Source organism: Dipodomys merriami, unplaced genomic scaffold (genome assembly GCF_024711535.1).
Source record: "Dipodomys merriami isolate MVZ:Mamm:240054 unplaced genomic scaffold, mDipMer1.0.p SCAF_5, whole genome shotgun sequence".
In the NCBI taxonomy this organism is placed as follows: Eukaryota; Metazoa; Chordata; class Mammalia; order Rodentia; family Heteromyidae; genus Dipodomys; species Dipodomys merriami.
In genome coordinates this window covers 42,704,167-42,721,308 of record NW_027206068.1, presented here as the reverse complement: position 1 = coordinate 42,721,308, position 17,142 = coordinate 42,704,167, and the positions used below count along the sequence as shown (strand labels likewise).

Genomic DNA, 17,142 nt, shown 5'->3' with positions numbered 1-17,142 from the left:
TAGCCCCTACTTGTTCTTCATCCCTCACCCTCCTTTCAATCCTCTCCTTTCCCTACTGCCCTATCCCCACCCCTTCTTCCTACTCCCCCCTCATCCCCCACCCTTTTCATCCATCTTCTCTCCTGCTACTCTCCTCTTACTTCCCCAACTACTCTTCATCCCTAGTCTTTCTCATCCCCCTCCCTTACTAACCCCTCCTCACCTCTTCTTCCTAGTCCTCCACCCACACCTTACTCCCAATCCTTCCTACTACCTCTCCCCTCCCCTTCTTTCTAGTCTTCTACTTAACTCTTCAACTCCTCACTCTCATCTCTCATCCCTTCTTCTTATTCCTCACCCCTTTCATCCCTACCCTCTGATCATCTCCCTCACCTCGTATTACCCAGCTCACACTATCTTCCTAGTCTTCCACCCACTCTTAAGCCTCATCCCCCTCCCTTCCTTAATACCCTATTCATCCCTTCTTCCTAGTCTCCACCCACTCTTCACCCCCCACTCCACCCTCCTACCTCTCCCCTCCTCTTCTTTCTAGTCCCCTATTTACTTTTCACCTCCATTCTCCCTACTTTACTAACTCATCCTTTTTCCCTAGTCTCCCACCCCTTTCATCCTTAATCTCCTTTAATCCCATCCCCTGCCCTCCTCCCACCCCCTCCCTTCCTACCCCTCCTCCTCACACCTTTTTACTAGTCCCCCATCCATTTTTCATCTCCCACCCTTCTATTCTTATCCTTCTCCCGAACATACTACCCCTCTCCACTACTTCCTAGCCCCCTACCCATTCATCACGCATCTTCTTATCCCTCTCTTTTCCCTACTCTCTTAGCCTCTGCTTTTCTCCTTCCTTACTACCCACTCTCTTTATTCCTTCCAAGTCCCCAAGCCCTTCCATGCTCCACCCTCTGCCCTTGACCCTGAGGACGCTGAAATGATAGGGACACAGTATGCACTTAACCACTAAATCTTTATTGAATTTTTTTTGTAATACATCAATGCAGTATTAGTAGATACAGAGAAATATAGTAAAGAGTAATACAATTTGCAGGAGGGGTAGGGTAGAGAGGTAGGGATAGGGAGGAGGGAGGGGGTGAGGTAGGGTTAGAGATGGGTTCTGACAGGGCTTTTATTCATCACTTTCTTTTAATGACCACAAATTTTTTCACAATCTGATCCTAGGAGTTAATACCTAGGGCCTTTATTAAATTCTCAATCCAATCACCTTTGAACTTTCACTAGAGTTTTAGATCTCCCTGCAGTTCCCTCTGAGTTTGAGGTGTGTAAAGGGAAGGGAAGGGAAAGGGTAGAGGATACAGTAAGTAAACGCGTCCACTTATAGAGATATCTAATACATAATATTGTCCTAACTTCCTAAGTAATCCCACCCACTTAAGATTGATTAATAGTCCCTCCCAGCCTAAATGCTTATGATTACATATATCCCCGATTACTTAAAACTTAAGAGAGAAAGAAAGAAAAACAATGCAATGTTCCACAGACCAATTCAATACTGTTCTGCAATCTCAAACAACAAAGAACTTTCAGTCCTATTAGGTGTGTGTTCTCACTCTAGATGAAAACACGGAATGGTTCCCTCGAGTCTCTTCTTCCACAGGTGGTCCTTCATTACCGCTCAGGCCTTTCCAGTAAGGTCTTCTCTGTTGCCAATCCTCGAACTGTACTGAAGTAAGATGTCTGTGGTGGATGACAGCCAGGTCAACTCAGGAGTCCAAGAGATACCTGCAAAACTTAAAACAAACTTCCAGACTGCACAAGAAAGAGGAGCCCCTCTTATTTTTGTGCACTTCCAAGTTCACTGTACTGCTTTACAAGATTTCATCAAATTAGTAAGACAGATACCTCTGTGCTCAAACTAAACTAACCCTTCATGAATGTATGTCAACTTTCTTCATTTCAATATCCTAGCATGATGACCTCCACTAATTTCTTTTCAGGCTTGACTAGCAATGGGAGCTCTTAGACAATTTTCCTTATTGATTTAATTATTTTTTTCCAACGGTCAATTAATTAATTTTGTCATTTTGTGTTTTGCTCCACTTCTAACTTCTTCCTTTATTATGAAGGCATTTTTGTTAGAAATGCCAAAAAAGATTTAACAGAAACAAATCAGATGACAGAAAGGAAACTTAATCAAATTTCAGTACTATAGAGTAAGTTTACTTATCTTAACAGCTAACTTATCTTACCTAACAGCTAACAACTAAAGATAGAATACAGAGTAATAGAACATGGTACACACTGCCGAAAAGTTAAATGACAAGCTTTAATAAACAGTCCAAAGAGTGTCAGGGATGTTGTCCTGACTTCCATCGATGGCCAAATTCTCCAGATTTTTGCTTGTAGTGGTGGCAAATGTCCGTGTGCACATGCCAGGGCTGCAGATAATGTCCCATTTCTGAGCATTCTGCAGCTTGAAGATCAATTAAAATTTGAGTTCAAATGTATGAAGAATGGAATTGAGGTTGAGGTAAACTGGAGTGACACTTCACAATAGTCCAGAAGCACAAATGCACCATTTAAAAAGTAACTAACACACACGAGTGATTGACAAGCTTTCTGATTCCATTGAGGAAAACAAGATAAAGTTGTTCTCAACTGAACAGCCAATTAGGTTTGTTCTCTTCGTGTGAGTTTTAAAGGCCCAATTGATAGAACTGAGAGTAATATTAAAGTTGAAGTCTGTACTTCAGAGACTTTCATTCACAGTATAGTAAGTTCACAGAAATATGCTATGTTACTTAATTTTACTAGAAGAATTAGATAGTTCTTTATTCATCAGTGGAAACTTGAAAGCATAGTCATCACTTAAAAATACCTAAAAGATACTACTATAGCTAAAACTTAAGTAAACATGCAAGGGTAAAGGGGTTGGGGGGCTGATAATGAAGGTATTAAAGGTGATGTTGATGGAAAAGGAAACTTCACCATTAAGACTCCATGAAATGTATTCTGAAATATAAACCATGTTGCTTCCTACTGCTCAAACTGTATGTTGGCAACTGGAGACCATGTGGGCTGAAACACATGCTCCTTCAAGCCTGCTCTTCCAATCTCCATGCATGGCAGCAAAATGGAGTCTCAGCAACCAGGCAGGAAGGTGGCAAATCCTGCAGCAGGGTTAAATGGCAGTAGTAAAACAGAAAGAGAGAGGTTAGACAAATGGTTCAAGGTAGTAGCAAGGGACCAGGCTAAAAGAAGTCAGGCAGCCCCAGGTTAGCACAAAGGTGAGGCCTGTCATCCATTGGCAGCTTCAGGTGGGACTCTGATCTTTTACAAGTCCATAGCCTCAAGACAGTGCCCAGTACTACTCTAATTCCTCCTCTTCCGAGAGTGTGGTCTGGGTGCTAAATCATTTCCCCTCTCAAGCATCCTCCTGGTACAGACCAATGAGGGGATGATGGGATGCCCAGGTGCATGGAGGCAGACACATGGCCGCTCATGAAAACACCCTCTGAAGTACCAGCAGGAGTTGGTACCAATGACCTCAGAGCCTCTCAAGTGTTGGGTACACAATTCGGGTGTCCTTTTGCTACTCTTTAGCCCTCACAGATGATGAGAGGTGTTGCCATTACTGGCATGGCGATGGTAAGATGTTGTCAAAGCCAGAGTTCTTGGGTACATGTGATTTGCACCGGGATGTGAAGGCACACTCTTAACACGCAAGAGTCAGTCTGAGAGAGCACTTCCTTTGTCAGGCTTGAGGTGTTACAATTAGCAGGGGTTTTTGCCTGCTCCTGGGAGAACCGGTCGAGTTGCTGCTCCTTGTATATTAACGGAACCATGAAAGTGGAGTTTGACGATGGTGAAGTTTCCAAGGGGTGCAGCAAGAGGATCACGGAAGCCGTCCCACACTGCACCAATAACTGTGGCTTCCTCATAAGGCGTCGGTCCTCCCCTGATGTAAAGAGAGTGCCGAAACTCCAAGAAAGGTCATGTCCTCCCCATTTTACTTCCCCCTCCATAAAGAAATCAACATTTCCTGCCTTAGCATCAGCTCCTTCCACAGGCTGAGGTGACAGTCCAGCGGTGTGATTGAGAAGCTGCACAGGAATAAACTTCTGAGGGCGGAGTTCCTGGAGGACATGACAGGTGTTTACATGGTGTAGGACGATGAAGGTGGTGGCGGGGGTGGCGGTGGCGGCGGCGGCGGCGGCTGCGGCGGCGGATACTGGGGTACCGGAGGCTGGCGGTACCAGTGTGGATTCCAGGTGACCATCACAGGTACGTAGAGAGATCTTCCATGCCCATCTCGCCCCACGGGGTACCACGCGAATCCTACGGGGTAGGTCGGGTACGCGTAGGTGGGGTACGAGTGGTACCCATGTACTTGAGGAACGTATTCAGTGTAAGTGGCCAGGTGCGCTTGGTCTTCTAGGTTTGGAATAGACAGGCGAGGGTACTGGTGTTGGATGGTGACGTGGTTCGGAGCCCGGCAATTGTAAGTGACTTGCAGCTTCCAGCCCCTCTTCACCTGGAGAACTTGTGCTCCGTTGGGTGCGATGGTGGGGGTGATGAGCCCATCCTTCACATTTCTCGCCACGAAATCTCGGAGAGCAGCCATTTCCGGTTCAGACAGGGAGTACACATGTCCACTGGGGATGCTGTGTGCTCCAGGGATCATTTCTATGTGAGGATCGACCAGCCGGTGATCCGGGTAGTGGTGGTGATCCACTGGGGTGTACACATTCTGGACATAGTAATACCTCACTGGGTGGTAAACTCTGTACCCGCCTTCTACTGGGAAGTAAAGGGTCGGGTGCGGCCCCGGTGGTGGTGGGAGCGGTGGAGGTATGGCCGAGTACATCCGGCAGTGGTAGCGGCAGTAATCGGAGTCGAAGACGATTGATCGGGTGCTCCAGGTGATGTTGGGGTCATGGATGGTCAGCCAGCGAACCCCCAGGACGACGGGAAAGAACGGAGACTGAGTCACATCGAATGACAGCACCTCTCGGTGATCACCCAGGTCGACGAACAGGTGGTGGGTTTCGTGGACAATGGGGCCGGATGCCACGGGGCGCCCGTCGATTGCTTCCACGAGAATTGGCCAGTCCTTGACTCTTACAGGAATTGCATTCTGTATGACGTATTCTTGATCAATGAAGTTGCCAGAAGCACCAGAATCGATCATGGCTCGGACGAACAGGGTGTGTCTGCCCGGGAGATGGATCTGGAGCATCACTTGCAGGTGTGGCGCAGAGACAGCATCATCTTGTGGGGACCTTATTAATTCTGGCCCGGTCGCTGAAGGTCCCTCTACAGCGGGGCCGGGGAGTTTCCCGCCGGCGAATTCTTGGAGGCCTTGGCAGGACAGTTGTCGGCGTAGTGCCCTCCGTTGCCGCAGTAGAGGCAGAGGTTCAGCTTTCGGCGTCTCTCCTTCTCTTCCTGGGTCAGGCGCATGCGGGCACCTCCCACCGGCTCGGTCGGATCCACCTGGTGACCTGCGTTGGGCAACACCAGCGCCCGGGGTGGGGAGCGCGGCTTGCGAGCAGCAGCAGCCCGGGCCAGCCTTCTCTCGATGTGGATGCACTGGCCGATCAGCGCAGACAGGGTCTTGGGGGCTTCGATGTGGGACAGCTCCTCCTGAATCTGGTCACTGAGGCCTTCGTGGTACTGGTCAATCAGGGCAGGCTCGTTCCAATCCAGGTCCTGGGCGATCATCTGGAAGGCGTTGGAATAATCGACGACGGACCCCAGGCCCTGGCGCAGGCGTCTGATCTTGCGTTTGGCAGCCTCTCGCCTCTGAGGGTCTTCGAAGACGTGCTTCATTTCCATCATGAAGGCCGGGTAGTTGTGCATCAGGTAATTGGATCGCTCCAGCTTGGCAGAGGCCCAGCGGGCGGCACGGCCGGTCATCATGCTTGTCACGAAGCAGACACGGACGCGGTCAAGTGAGAAGTCGCGGGTGCTCTTCTCCATGAAGACCTGGCACTGGGACATGAAGGGAGCCAGCATGTCGGGGTTGCCATCGAACTTCTCTGGCAGGTCTTCGGGGCACTCTTCCTCGATGGGGGTGGTGGGCACGGCAGCCGCCGCGGCACCCTGCAGCTCAATGTCGTCTTCGTCGTCCTCGGGGACAGGCTCCACCTCCACCTGCTCACGGAGGGTGCTGTTCTCCTCGGTCAGCTTCTGCACCTGGCTCTGCAGGTTGTTGTTCTCCTCGGACTGCCTGATGACCTTCTCTCTCAGGTTGTTGATCTCTTCAGACAGCTCGTCCCGCCTGCGCTCGGTCATGTTGGGGACGCAGGGGCTCTTGTTGCCTTTGTTGTTGTTGTTGTTGTTGGGGGGAGGGGGCGGGGGAGGGGGAGGGCAGTCGGCTGACCCTCCAGCAGCTCCAGCAGCTCCTCCGGGACCCATGGCAACTATGGGGGTGGGAGGGGACCTCCCGGGTGTGGCTTCACACCTGTGGGGATGGAGGCCTGGATCCTGGCCTCTTGCTCCCCTTCTTCGCGGCTGCTTTGTTTTCAAAACCCGCTTGTTTCTGTAAATGAAGATAAAATTATATATTCAACATACACATTCACAGCAGCACCACATACACAAAGATTTAGCAATTTAAAACTACCCTCTTATTCGAGAGGCTCATATTAATTAGTGGCCAAACAAAACACACCCTCAAAACTGAAAAAAGAACCGAGCTGTCAATCAATTCCAACAACAGTGAAAAGCATATCACTCTGATTGTCCAAACGACCCTGCCCCCCTCAAAAGCCACCTGCTCATCATGATTCAACAATACAGAAACTTTATCATCAGCATCCTTACATTTTTAAACAATAACTTTGTATGGCAGGAGGACAGCAAGAAACTTTCAAAGCAAAGATGAATACCAAATAATTATGCAAAACAATAACCTTAATTATAAGAGAAGCTAGGCAAACAACAACAACAACAACCCAGCTAATATTCCAACCAATGAGAAAACCACAAAAAAAGGAGGGGGCATTAAAATCACTTTGTATTCAAGTCTGAAAAAGTGGGGTTAACTGTCCCACACTCAAGGCCATCTCTACAGAGAAAGTCACTAATTATCTAACCAAACACAACTACCACCATCATAAAAACCACAAGACTGTCTAATTACATTTCTGATCATAATTCAACTTCCACAAGAGAATTCTCTGTGCAACAGAAATGGCACTGAACAACGGCAGGTGTCTACTTCTCTCTTCATTATATAATCATTCAAAGAAAGCTAATTAATACCTCCTTGGAAGAAATGAACTATTAAATGGGGCATTCAAGATGCCCATTAATAGTATACCCTCAAACATATTGTGATTTAATTAATGTAGACAAAGCAGGGAATATCCAATGGTTGTTAACTGATACTAATAAAAGCTATTAATTAGATAAGAGAAATGTAACTTTTTATATAAATGGGGGGGGTGCAAATATAGCAACCTGGGCATCTAAATATATTCAATGTGTTTGTTTTTAAATATTGCATTAGTAAAAAAAAAAAATCCAGGGCTTTATTTGTTCCGCAGGTAAGCAGTCTGTAATAAACTCTGTCAACAACAGAGCCCCACCCAAAGGTGTATAATGCTAAAATGGGATAGGGTGCATTCCTGAGGGGGGGGCATAATGAGTGGATGTGACTGTGTGTGAAGATGGAGTGAGGGGAGGGATTAAGTGTGTATGATGACAACACATCATACACACAAATGATAACACAGGATCTGTGTCATTTCTGAAAGTAGCATTAAATGAATTTATTTATTTAATTAATTTAATTTAATTATTTTATATTTTCAGTTCCCAAATCTGGAAAACATAAACACATAAAGTGTTTACATGTTTAATATATTCAGTTAAATGAGTTTTGAAAACTTTTTATTAAAAGTCTATCTTTGTAAAAGTTTGACAAATGTGTTTCAGAAGTTTAAAACTTAAGTTTTAAAAGTTCTAAGTATATTAAAGTTCTAAAACTTTGGAAAGTTTTGAACTCAATCTAAACAAAAGTTTTGTTAAGCCATGTTGTATAAACTTTAAAAAGTTTAAAACTTTGTAGTTTGTAAATCTGAAAACTTTTAAAGTTTTAAAACAACTTTCTTCTCTGAGATCTATCAAGGCAAAACGCACCATAATTACATTATGTAAAGCTCAAATGGTAAACATTTGTTAATTAGAGAAGTTAGGTGGAAAATAACTAATATTTAGGACCCTCCCCTGGCCCAACTCTCCACCAGTAGCCATATTCCCTTTGTCCAGTGTAGTTGGTGAGGCCTCTCAAAGGAGTGGCTATTTGTCCTTAAAGGGCAGGAATTAGTGTGCTACTTTAATAGTTTTAACCGTGCTTCTTAATTACCTATATTCCAGGCTATATTAAAAAAAAAGAAACATCAATTTATTGATATTCGGGCTTAGAAAAAAAACAAACAAACAAGACACAACAAACAAATCCTAACCTGTCACATTTATCTTCCTTTATAAAGTCATTAGCATAATGTGATTATTGCATATTAAATTAAGAGATTCAATGTCCCATTTAAAAAGTCTAGTAACCACAGGTAACTAAGGTACCACTGTGTCTTCTACAAAGTAGCCCTTGGGAAAAAGACTTGAGACTTCCCAAAGAGCATTGCCAGTAAGGCCTAGTGTGCAGTGTGACCCAGGTCAGGGAGGTCAACAACCTATGTGCCAATCACAGACACAGGGTGGACATTATTGAAGCTTAGATAAGGTGGTTTTCACACCTATAAGAAACAATAAAGAGATAGAAATTACATTAGCAAATCAGTACAAAATTTAAAAGTGAAAAGTAAGGAGGGGCTATAACTTATGTAACTTGGGGATACATGCCCCTCCCCTCACTTTTTTTAAAAAAAACTTTTTAATACAGTGCTAATTAAACAAATTCAAAGACCTCAGTTTAAGGGCTCAATCTCCCATGTGGAGGTTTGCAATTTATGGGTGGGGCTGTACCTCAAAGCAAAGTTAATTTGAGGTAAGGAGCATTTTGACTTTATTTGACTTATAAAACATTGGCTCCTTAAATTCGCCCTTAGTGGGGACTAGATAGGAGAGGTGAGAGGTGGAGGGGGTCAAGGTCCCATTCCTGAAACTGAGAGAGGTCACACTGCATTAAGCCTAGCTGCCTGGGACAAATGTCATTATGACATCTAAAAAGTTTTAAAATCTCAAACATAGAAAAAAAAAAAAAAGAGGCCCAAAACACCATGTATAAATGTCCCAAAAAGAAATGGGACATAAATGCTAGTGTTGTAAACTTTCAAATATTGTCCAAAGATTTTGAGTACTGCATTATTTGTGAAATGCAAATTAGTATGTGCATGCTTTATCAATGTTTTAGGCCTCTTAAATATGCATATATAAAATTGCCAAAATAGGAAACAGACTTAAAGCTGTAATTACAATCACAGAATTTCCAAAGGAAAAATAATTTGAGGGAGGGGAATTAGTAGAGTGACTGATTTGTGGGAGGCAAAGCCTCCTTCCCCCCCACCCCCTTAATAAAATCCTGGCTCATAGTTTGTAAATATGGAACCAGGTTTTTAAATTTCTTCAGTTAGAAGCCTTTTTACATGGTTCATCTGTATATTATACAGATGTTTAATTATGACAGCTGAAAATTCAATCTTTATTTTGTAATGTAACTAGTTTATAAGGCCAATATGTAGCATTAATAACCCATTTGCCTAAAACTTAAATAATTAGCTTTTTATGAAAAAAGCTAATTACATGGGATAACAAATAATTAGCTTTTTATGAAAAAAGCTAATTACTTGGGATAGCAAATAATTAGCTTTTTATGAAAAAAGCTAATTACTTGGGATAGCAAATAATTAGCTTTTTATGAAAAAAGCTAATTACTTGGGATAATTTAAATTAATTTAATTTTATATTATAATTACAGCTCACATAATTGCAGTTCAAAAACATATACATTTTTTTCTTTTTTAGAATAAGCCAAAAACTTTAGAAGACACTGTTGGGTGTGAGAAAGTTAAGACAACAGTACAACCCAGGACAGCAAAGTGCCAAAGGACCCAGGACTCAGAAATCAGAAAACTTCAGACCTGGGCAACACAATAATAAACCAATTTATTCTGGTCACTTAACAAGTAATTAATGAATGCCTACATGTGCCAAGTGCACATTATTATATGTAGGCGGGACTAATCCTCTAGAGTCCAATAGAAAAACAACACCTTGATTCCTATACACAGAAACGCTTCAACCTCCTTCGAGTCCAAGCCAGCAGTGCCAACCAGTCACTTAAACTCCCTCAAAGTTCAACTTGCTCTTGTTTTGTATTCATCAAAGCATCCAATTCCAGTAGGTCCACGAGTGTCTCCAAGGAAAAAAAGTTTAAATGTGAAAATATTCCTTTAATTTCTGTTTTATTATTTGAAATAAAAGCGCTGGCTGAATTGCCTTGAGGCACCAGCCAGGTAAACTTAGACGTTCCCATCATAATCCACTATCAGTAGTATTAAATTGTCGGATTATGTTGTATAATATTAAAGGCACTTGTTGAAAGTGATTATGAATGCAAGGTATAATTGTTGTTAATTGATCTCACTCTTAGATTTATTAGACACCAGTGGACAAAAACCAAAAACCGTGCAGCACAGAAACCGCAGGGGGGCGGGGCTGTACAGCCAGGCTCAGACAAGTAAGGTACGCAGGCGCAAAGGCAAGAGACCAGGAGAGAGGGATGGGGGGGGGGGGAGTAATGGGAGCTTACACTGCGCAGGCGCAGGAGCTTTGAGGAGGGCGGGGCTGTAGGCCGCCTCAAAGGAGGCTGGCTGAGGGAGGCGGGGTATGAGGGGAGGGCCACCTCAGAGGAAGCAGGCCGAGGGGGGCGGGATCTGAGCAGGCTACGTCACCGAAGGCGGGCTGAGGGAGGCGGGGTGCAGGCCGGCCACCTCAAGAAGAGGGGGGCCAGGGGAGGCGGGATCTGGGGGGAGCCACGTCAGAGAAGGCGGGCTGGGGAGGCAGGGTCTGGGCAGGACACCCCAAAGGGGGCAGGCGTGGAGGCGGGGCTCGGCTAAGCGGGCTCTGAGAGCCAGCCTGGGGAGGCGGGGCTGCGGGAGGCGCGCTCCGGGAAGGCGCGCGGCAACGGAGGCGCGCTCCGGGGGAGGCGCGCTGCGAGGAGGCGCGGAGGGGAGGGGGCGAAGCGCGCTCTGAGCCCGAGACTGCAGAGAAGGCGCGCTCGGATGGGCGGGGCAGGTCTGAGACTGGCTGTGACGCGGCCGCAGAGGGTCTGCCGCCTTTCCCGAGATCCTCCCCCCTCCCAGACCCTCCTCCTCGCCCCCCTCCCGCCTCGCACCCCGCTTCATTTCCAGCGGCTAGAGCGAACGCCCCCCGCCCCAGCGCGCCCGCCCCCCTCCCCGCAACTCAGCAGACCGACCGATTTCCACAAACTGTTGCTGAACGCCAAGTCGCGCCACCGCGGCAACTCTACGGCCGCGGGCATCAATCACGGCTCAGGCAGCCCGCGCTGCCAAAAGTCCGCGCCCTCCACCCCACCGCCGAGCGCGGCCGATGCGGGCAGAATGCGAAAACGCTTCCTTGCTGCCCGGGGCTCCATTTTGTCTACCAGCCCCGGTCATGCAAGAGAAATCCCAAGAAACCTTAAGTGGGAACCACCCCCAAAGGTGAGGGAGTGGGAGCCCCCCGCCCCGCTCTCAGAGACCAAGCGCAGGGGGCTCCGCGGCCCGGTGGGGCGCACCGGGCTGTGGCTTCCGCGCCTCTGCGGTAGGGATGAGTTGGAAGCGCATTTTAGGGGTAAATTGCGCTGCAGTTCGCACCTCTGCAGTCCGTCTGCCTCTCCCAGCGCCATGAAGCGCCCTGGGCAGGTCTTCTCGTTTTCTCCTAGCGCTCTCGCAGTGCGACTCTTGGGCAGTTCAGACTTCATAGCGCATCTAAAGCGCAAATGAGTCGGAGAGCTCCTGTCGCGCCGTGTTGGTAGCGCCTGAAGCGCCCATCCGTTGGCAGCGCACGAAGCGCCTCCGCTCGCAGCGCTTGAAGCGCCCCTCCGTTGGTTAGCGCATGAAGCGCCTCCGTTTGTAAGCGCACTGAAGCTTCAGTGAGTTGTAGCGCATCCGAGGAGCACCCTCGGGAGCGGGGTCTGTAGCTCATGTGCGTCTGCAGCTCATGACTGTCCGCAGCTCATGTCCGTCCACAGACCGTCTCTGGACTTGGTCTTGAAGACCAGATGCCGCGAAGGCTTAGTTTCCCCTCACTGTCCTGGGGGTCGTCCGGCCAGTGAAGGCGTGACAGGGTGTGCGTGGAGACCCCCGGGAGGGCGCATTACTCCAGCTCCCGCAGCTCCCCCGGAAAAACGGGATCTTAATGAATGTGATCTTATAAAGAAAAAATCCTCACCGCATACTCACCACACGAGGACCCCTCTGCGAGGACGGGAAGGATGGGTCCCACACCTGGCCGGGCGTGGGCTCCACTGGGCGGCCGAAGCCCGGAGTGGCTCCGGACTCGAGCCCGCTCAGCGGACCTTTCGCGGGGCTCGGTGGACCCTCTCGGCTCTGCTCTCGGGTGGCAGTCAGGTTCCTTCGACACACACCAACCGAAGTTGAAGCGCGTGTACCCCGAGCCCGGACCGCTAGCCTTATATAGCCTGAACACGGAGGGGGGGCGCCAAATCCCAGCGTGCTCCGCGGGCCAGGGGGGGTGGAGGGGAGTGCGGGGGCGGGCCAGGAGGGGGGGGAAGGGGGGAAAGGGGGGATGGGAGAGTGGGGGGGGCTGGCCACGCTTCCGCAGCCCGCCGCTAGGGGGAGCACGGGGTTCGGGAGGGGGGTGCAGGATGCTGAAGCTGAACTGGCCAAGCTGGGAGGAAAGAAAGGGAGGGGAGGGGAGAATCGAGGACGGCCGGCCTAACCAGGCCAAGAATGCAATTGCCCCGGTGGTGGGAGCTGGGAGACCCCTGTGCGTGGACAGGACAGGGTCGGGGGACACGCAAGATGAGCCCCGCGACCACGGGCACATTCTTACTGACAGGTTAGTGGCCTGCGCGCGATTTGGAAGTCCTGGGGCCAACAGGCCGCCGCCTCCCCTCCCCCACTCGGGTTCCGGGTACCCGGGCGCGCCCTTCGGGCGCTGGCCTCTTGGATGCCCCGAGGCCCCACTGAACCCCTTCCTCCAGGATACCCCGCACCCCACCTCCCGAGTCCAGTGGGTCCCTTTCCAGGCTTGACCCCTGGCCTTCTTTTTTCACCCCCCCCCCGTTGGGCTCCTCCCTGTCTAGCGGGCACAGATTTTCTATCCCCAATTTCCTTTACCCCCACCCCCACCCCCAGTACTGGACCGCTCCCGATCCCCGCAGCAAAGATTTGGGGGTCATTGCTCCATTTTGGGGGGTGGGGGTTGCCCCGCGATTTTGATTCCTTGGCCAAAGGAAATGGGTGTCAAGCGTCATCCCGATCTACACAATGCGTCTTTTTTCTCCTTTTCTTGCATTTGGTGGAAGGGAAACCTTAAAATGTCACATTTAAAAGACCAGTTCCCCCCTAACCCCGCCCTCACTTCTTTCTAAGCGCATTTTCTCGGGTGTCCGAAATCCCGTTTTTCTTAGGTTTTACCGAGCAGGAAAACGGGGTCTTGAAATGCCAAGAGCCAACACGGGGCGCTCAGGTCAGGGTCAGCGCGGGTTGGGGGCCAGAGATGCTGTAAAGGCCTGGCTGGCTCCCACCAGGGCACTCCGTGGAGAACGCTAAAACAATTGGAAACAGCTGTGGGTGCTTCCCGGGTTCTTTGGCGGGCTTTAGAGGCTCCCTTCGCCGGTGGTTACCGGATTTGAGCAGAGACCTGGGCTCGCTCCCGTCCACAATACGTTCTCCTAAATGTTGTGGGGTCAGAGAATGCGTTTAGTCACGGCAGCCGCAAATGCATCCTTTGAAGCGGTGGCCAAAATACGACCCCAGACATTTGCGTGAATGCCAAAGAATAGTTTTGTTATCTGTGTATATGTGATTTACGGTAGGGAAAATTACAGGACGCTAAGGTATTGATGAGGAAGGATGCCAAATAAAACCTTCACGAGTATTTCCATATAATCTTCTCAGAGTCTTAGGCGCTAAGACAACGGAGACAATCTGTTGCAAATCTTAGTGAAAAGAAATAGAAGTTACAATGGGAAATCAAATTGTCTACAACTGAATTTGATTTCCAAAGCACAGATGAAACACATTTCTCTCTGAAGACTAAATCTGAGCATGAGTTTTAGTAGTGTGGCTATAGATTATCTTACCCTTGAGAGTAGATGAGAATTTTACTTTTTGTGCATGACAAGTTGGGGAGATTCAAGTTTAACAATCCACCACCTAAGACTTTCAAACTTTGAACCGATTTAATAATTTCAACAAATTTTTTTGTAAAAACAAAAATACAATAAGCAAGACTTCATTACTATTTTAACACAATAAAAGCCATTGTCTAAAACTCCAGAAAACCGCAGCAAACTGTAAAGAAAATCAAGATCACCTGTAATCTCTTCACGCTGCAAAGATGCCGGTCAAATTATAGTCTGGTATGTCAGACTTGGTCTATGTTTATGTAGATAGCTAAAAAATATATTTTATTGGGATATACCTTTAAAAACTAAAAATGTAGCCCACTTGTTTTCTTTCTAATTAGGCTTTACATTTCAAAATTTCAGTTTTCTTTGGAAATAAATTAATTTTTTGCTTAAAAATTTAAATGAACAACCTCAGCACATAAATATTTAGAAGAAAACTGTAGAATTTCCTCTCACAATTATAACATATATACTTAGTTATCACTTTGGTGTATAGTTCCTTGGTATTTTAAGATTATTCCTCTACATATGAAAAAAAACTTTACTTAGAAAATGATGTTTAAAGGGGAAAAAACAATATCGATAGAGAACTAGTGTAGATAACCCTTTTTGCTCTCTGAAACTACAAAAAATATAAAAAATTAACAGATATTAAGAGACACTTCAGATTTTTTTGTGTGTTCATTAAAACAACAAAAACAACTTGAAAACCAAACAGCTATTAGTAGATAGGAACTCTAACTACTGATTTGACATATAGTGTCTAAGTGAATTCTAGGTTTTTCTCAAATGTTTGTTCCCAATGTTGACTGTTTTCTTCCCCGTTTATAGAAGGTTAAATATAAAGCAAAATAAGTGCTAGTATACGTTATTTAATTTACCAAATGATAGCCGGGCTTTGTGCTCAGACAATGTATTCTGGCTTTAACAAGCTCTTGCTTTATCACCTGTGTTTAACTTCCAATATAGTGGGAAAATTGTATTTGAATACAAAGTGGAATTTTCATTTTCAAATATTAGTAGTCCGTCTGTTTGGACATTTAACCTTTTGTAATGACAATTTGCCATATATTTATGAAGATATTGATTTATTTCATGTATTTAGTTTATATTTTAGAGAGGTAGGAAAATTGTATTTCCAAACAGAATAGGATTTTCTCATGTCAAATCACAACTGGACAGTTTATTCATTTTTAAAGGATAGTTTGCTGTAGTGCTGACATACCACCTGCATTTGACTTAATTTCTAATGTGGCAGGGGAAAATAATTTCTAAATAAAGTAGAGTTTTCAATTGTCAGATAGTAACTGGAATTTTTATTGTTCATTTTATCCATATTTATAACTCTGCCATAAATCTAACAGTTGTTGATTTACCTTACTTATTGAACATGACTTTTGGCATGGTGAGCAAATTGTGTATCTAAGCCAAGTGGAATTTTCACTTGTCTCACAGACTTTGAAAATCATCAGGAAAACACCATAAAAAATAGTTAGAGATAACCTCAAAGAGATAACTGTGCCCTGTTTCTAACGTCGGTTTTCCATTGATGACAGTCATCCTGTAAACAAAATACTGAAGTGGTGAAGAAATACTATCTTGTTAAAAAAAAATCTCAAGTTAAATATTCTGGCTGTGACCTTGATGGATTCAGCATTTCAGATTTCATTTTCTCCAAAAATAATTGAACACTTTGTTTCTTTTTAAAAAAAAATTAGTTGTCCACACTTACTCTATGTGATCCCTTTTCTTAAAATTCACCCTGCTTATTCTCTATTCTAAATGTCCACGTGCACACTTTTATCATTTGTCTTGTTCCCTTCTCGCAGTGTAAAAATGATTCTAGGTAAATAGATGATATGGTTTATGTGTCCTTTTGCGATTTCTGGACTAAGAAGGAAGCTTTACACTTTACTGTCTTTAGGTCCACAGCTTGACAGAAAGATTTTTTTCCTTCCATGCTTTCCTGACCTTTCCAACAGAGACAGACAGGCAGACAGACACAAGTACCATCTAGACTTTTGCTAAACTTTAGAATCCAGTTCTCTAGTTTGCTAGCTACCTAATGTCAAGAAATATTAAATCTAAAATAGCAATGCAAACTTAAAAAAGGGAGCGAGAGAGGTAGAGAAGGAAGAAGCAGCCAGTGCTTCTGGAGATCAACAAGTCATTTCGACAGACTTTTTCTGCTTAGAGTTTTCAGGTTGATGGAGCAGATGGGCTTTCAGTCCTCGTAAAGCTATTTCATATGGATTTCTTCCAAACCCAAAACTCTCTTCATAATTTCTCATTTAAAAATTTTTAAACAAGGTAAACTATATTAAAGACCATATTGAATTTAGACAACAAACACCTGTAGTCTATACAACTGGACATTAGAACACACATTTTCAGGGATGCACCTTCCCTTCCATATTTCACCCTGCTCTGCACGTGTGCATCTTTGGATAGAATCATAATTTTAATAGTGTAGATCTTTTGCACTTCGTTTTGAAGAATAAGCCAATCTTGCTTTTAGGGGAGACATTATCAGGGCTTCAAGCTGCTCTTACATGAGAAATGGTATATGAACTAGCAGAATGGTTAGGAGGAAGGCAGGCTGGAACCAGCACTGGCCAGGTGTGTAGGCTACTGGGTTTGAGTCAGGGGGTAACTCTGGTAGGGTCACAAACCTTTGCCCAGGCTCTTTTCTTGTTTAACATTTGTGGGGATGATTTGGACAAAGATCTTAGAAGCTTGCTTTTAAAAATTCATGGATGACTGAGAAAAGGATGGCTGTTATAAACAGATAACAGAATTTACAGTTAAACACCATTTTAAGTAGAGTGCAATGCTATGATGAG

The 17,142-nt window shown here is 45.8% G+C and overlaps 2 protein-coding genes across 10 annotated transcripts in view; one reads left to right on the top strand and one right to left on the bottom strand.

The window, feature by feature from the left end:
* Nucleotides 1–953: 953 nt before the first annotated feature.
* Nucleotides 954–12,610, bottom strand: Peg10 (paternally expressed 10). Its single transcript, XM_069996520.1, is given in 3 exon segments — nt 954–5,298; nt 5,301–6,496; nt 12,373–12,610. Coding segments are annotated over 3 exon segments (2,388 nt in total). The 5' UTR covers nt 12,378–12,610; the 3' UTR covers nt 954–4,111.
* A 233-nt stretch (nt 12,611–12,843) lies between these two features.
* The window catches only part of Sgce (sarcoglycan epsilon), a 74,744-nt gene continuing 70,445 nt past the window's right edge, over nt 12,844–17,142 (top strand). For all 9 annotated transcript variants that reach the window (XM_069996518.1, XM_069996516.1, XM_069996517.1 and 6 more), the window contains exon 1: nt 12,844–13,002. In XM_069996518.1, the coding sequence (XP_069852619.1) occupies nt 12,894–13,002 (109 nt within the window). In that variant the 5' untranslated portion in view covers nt 12,844–12,893. The remainder of the gene's footprint in view (nt 13,003–17,142) is intronic.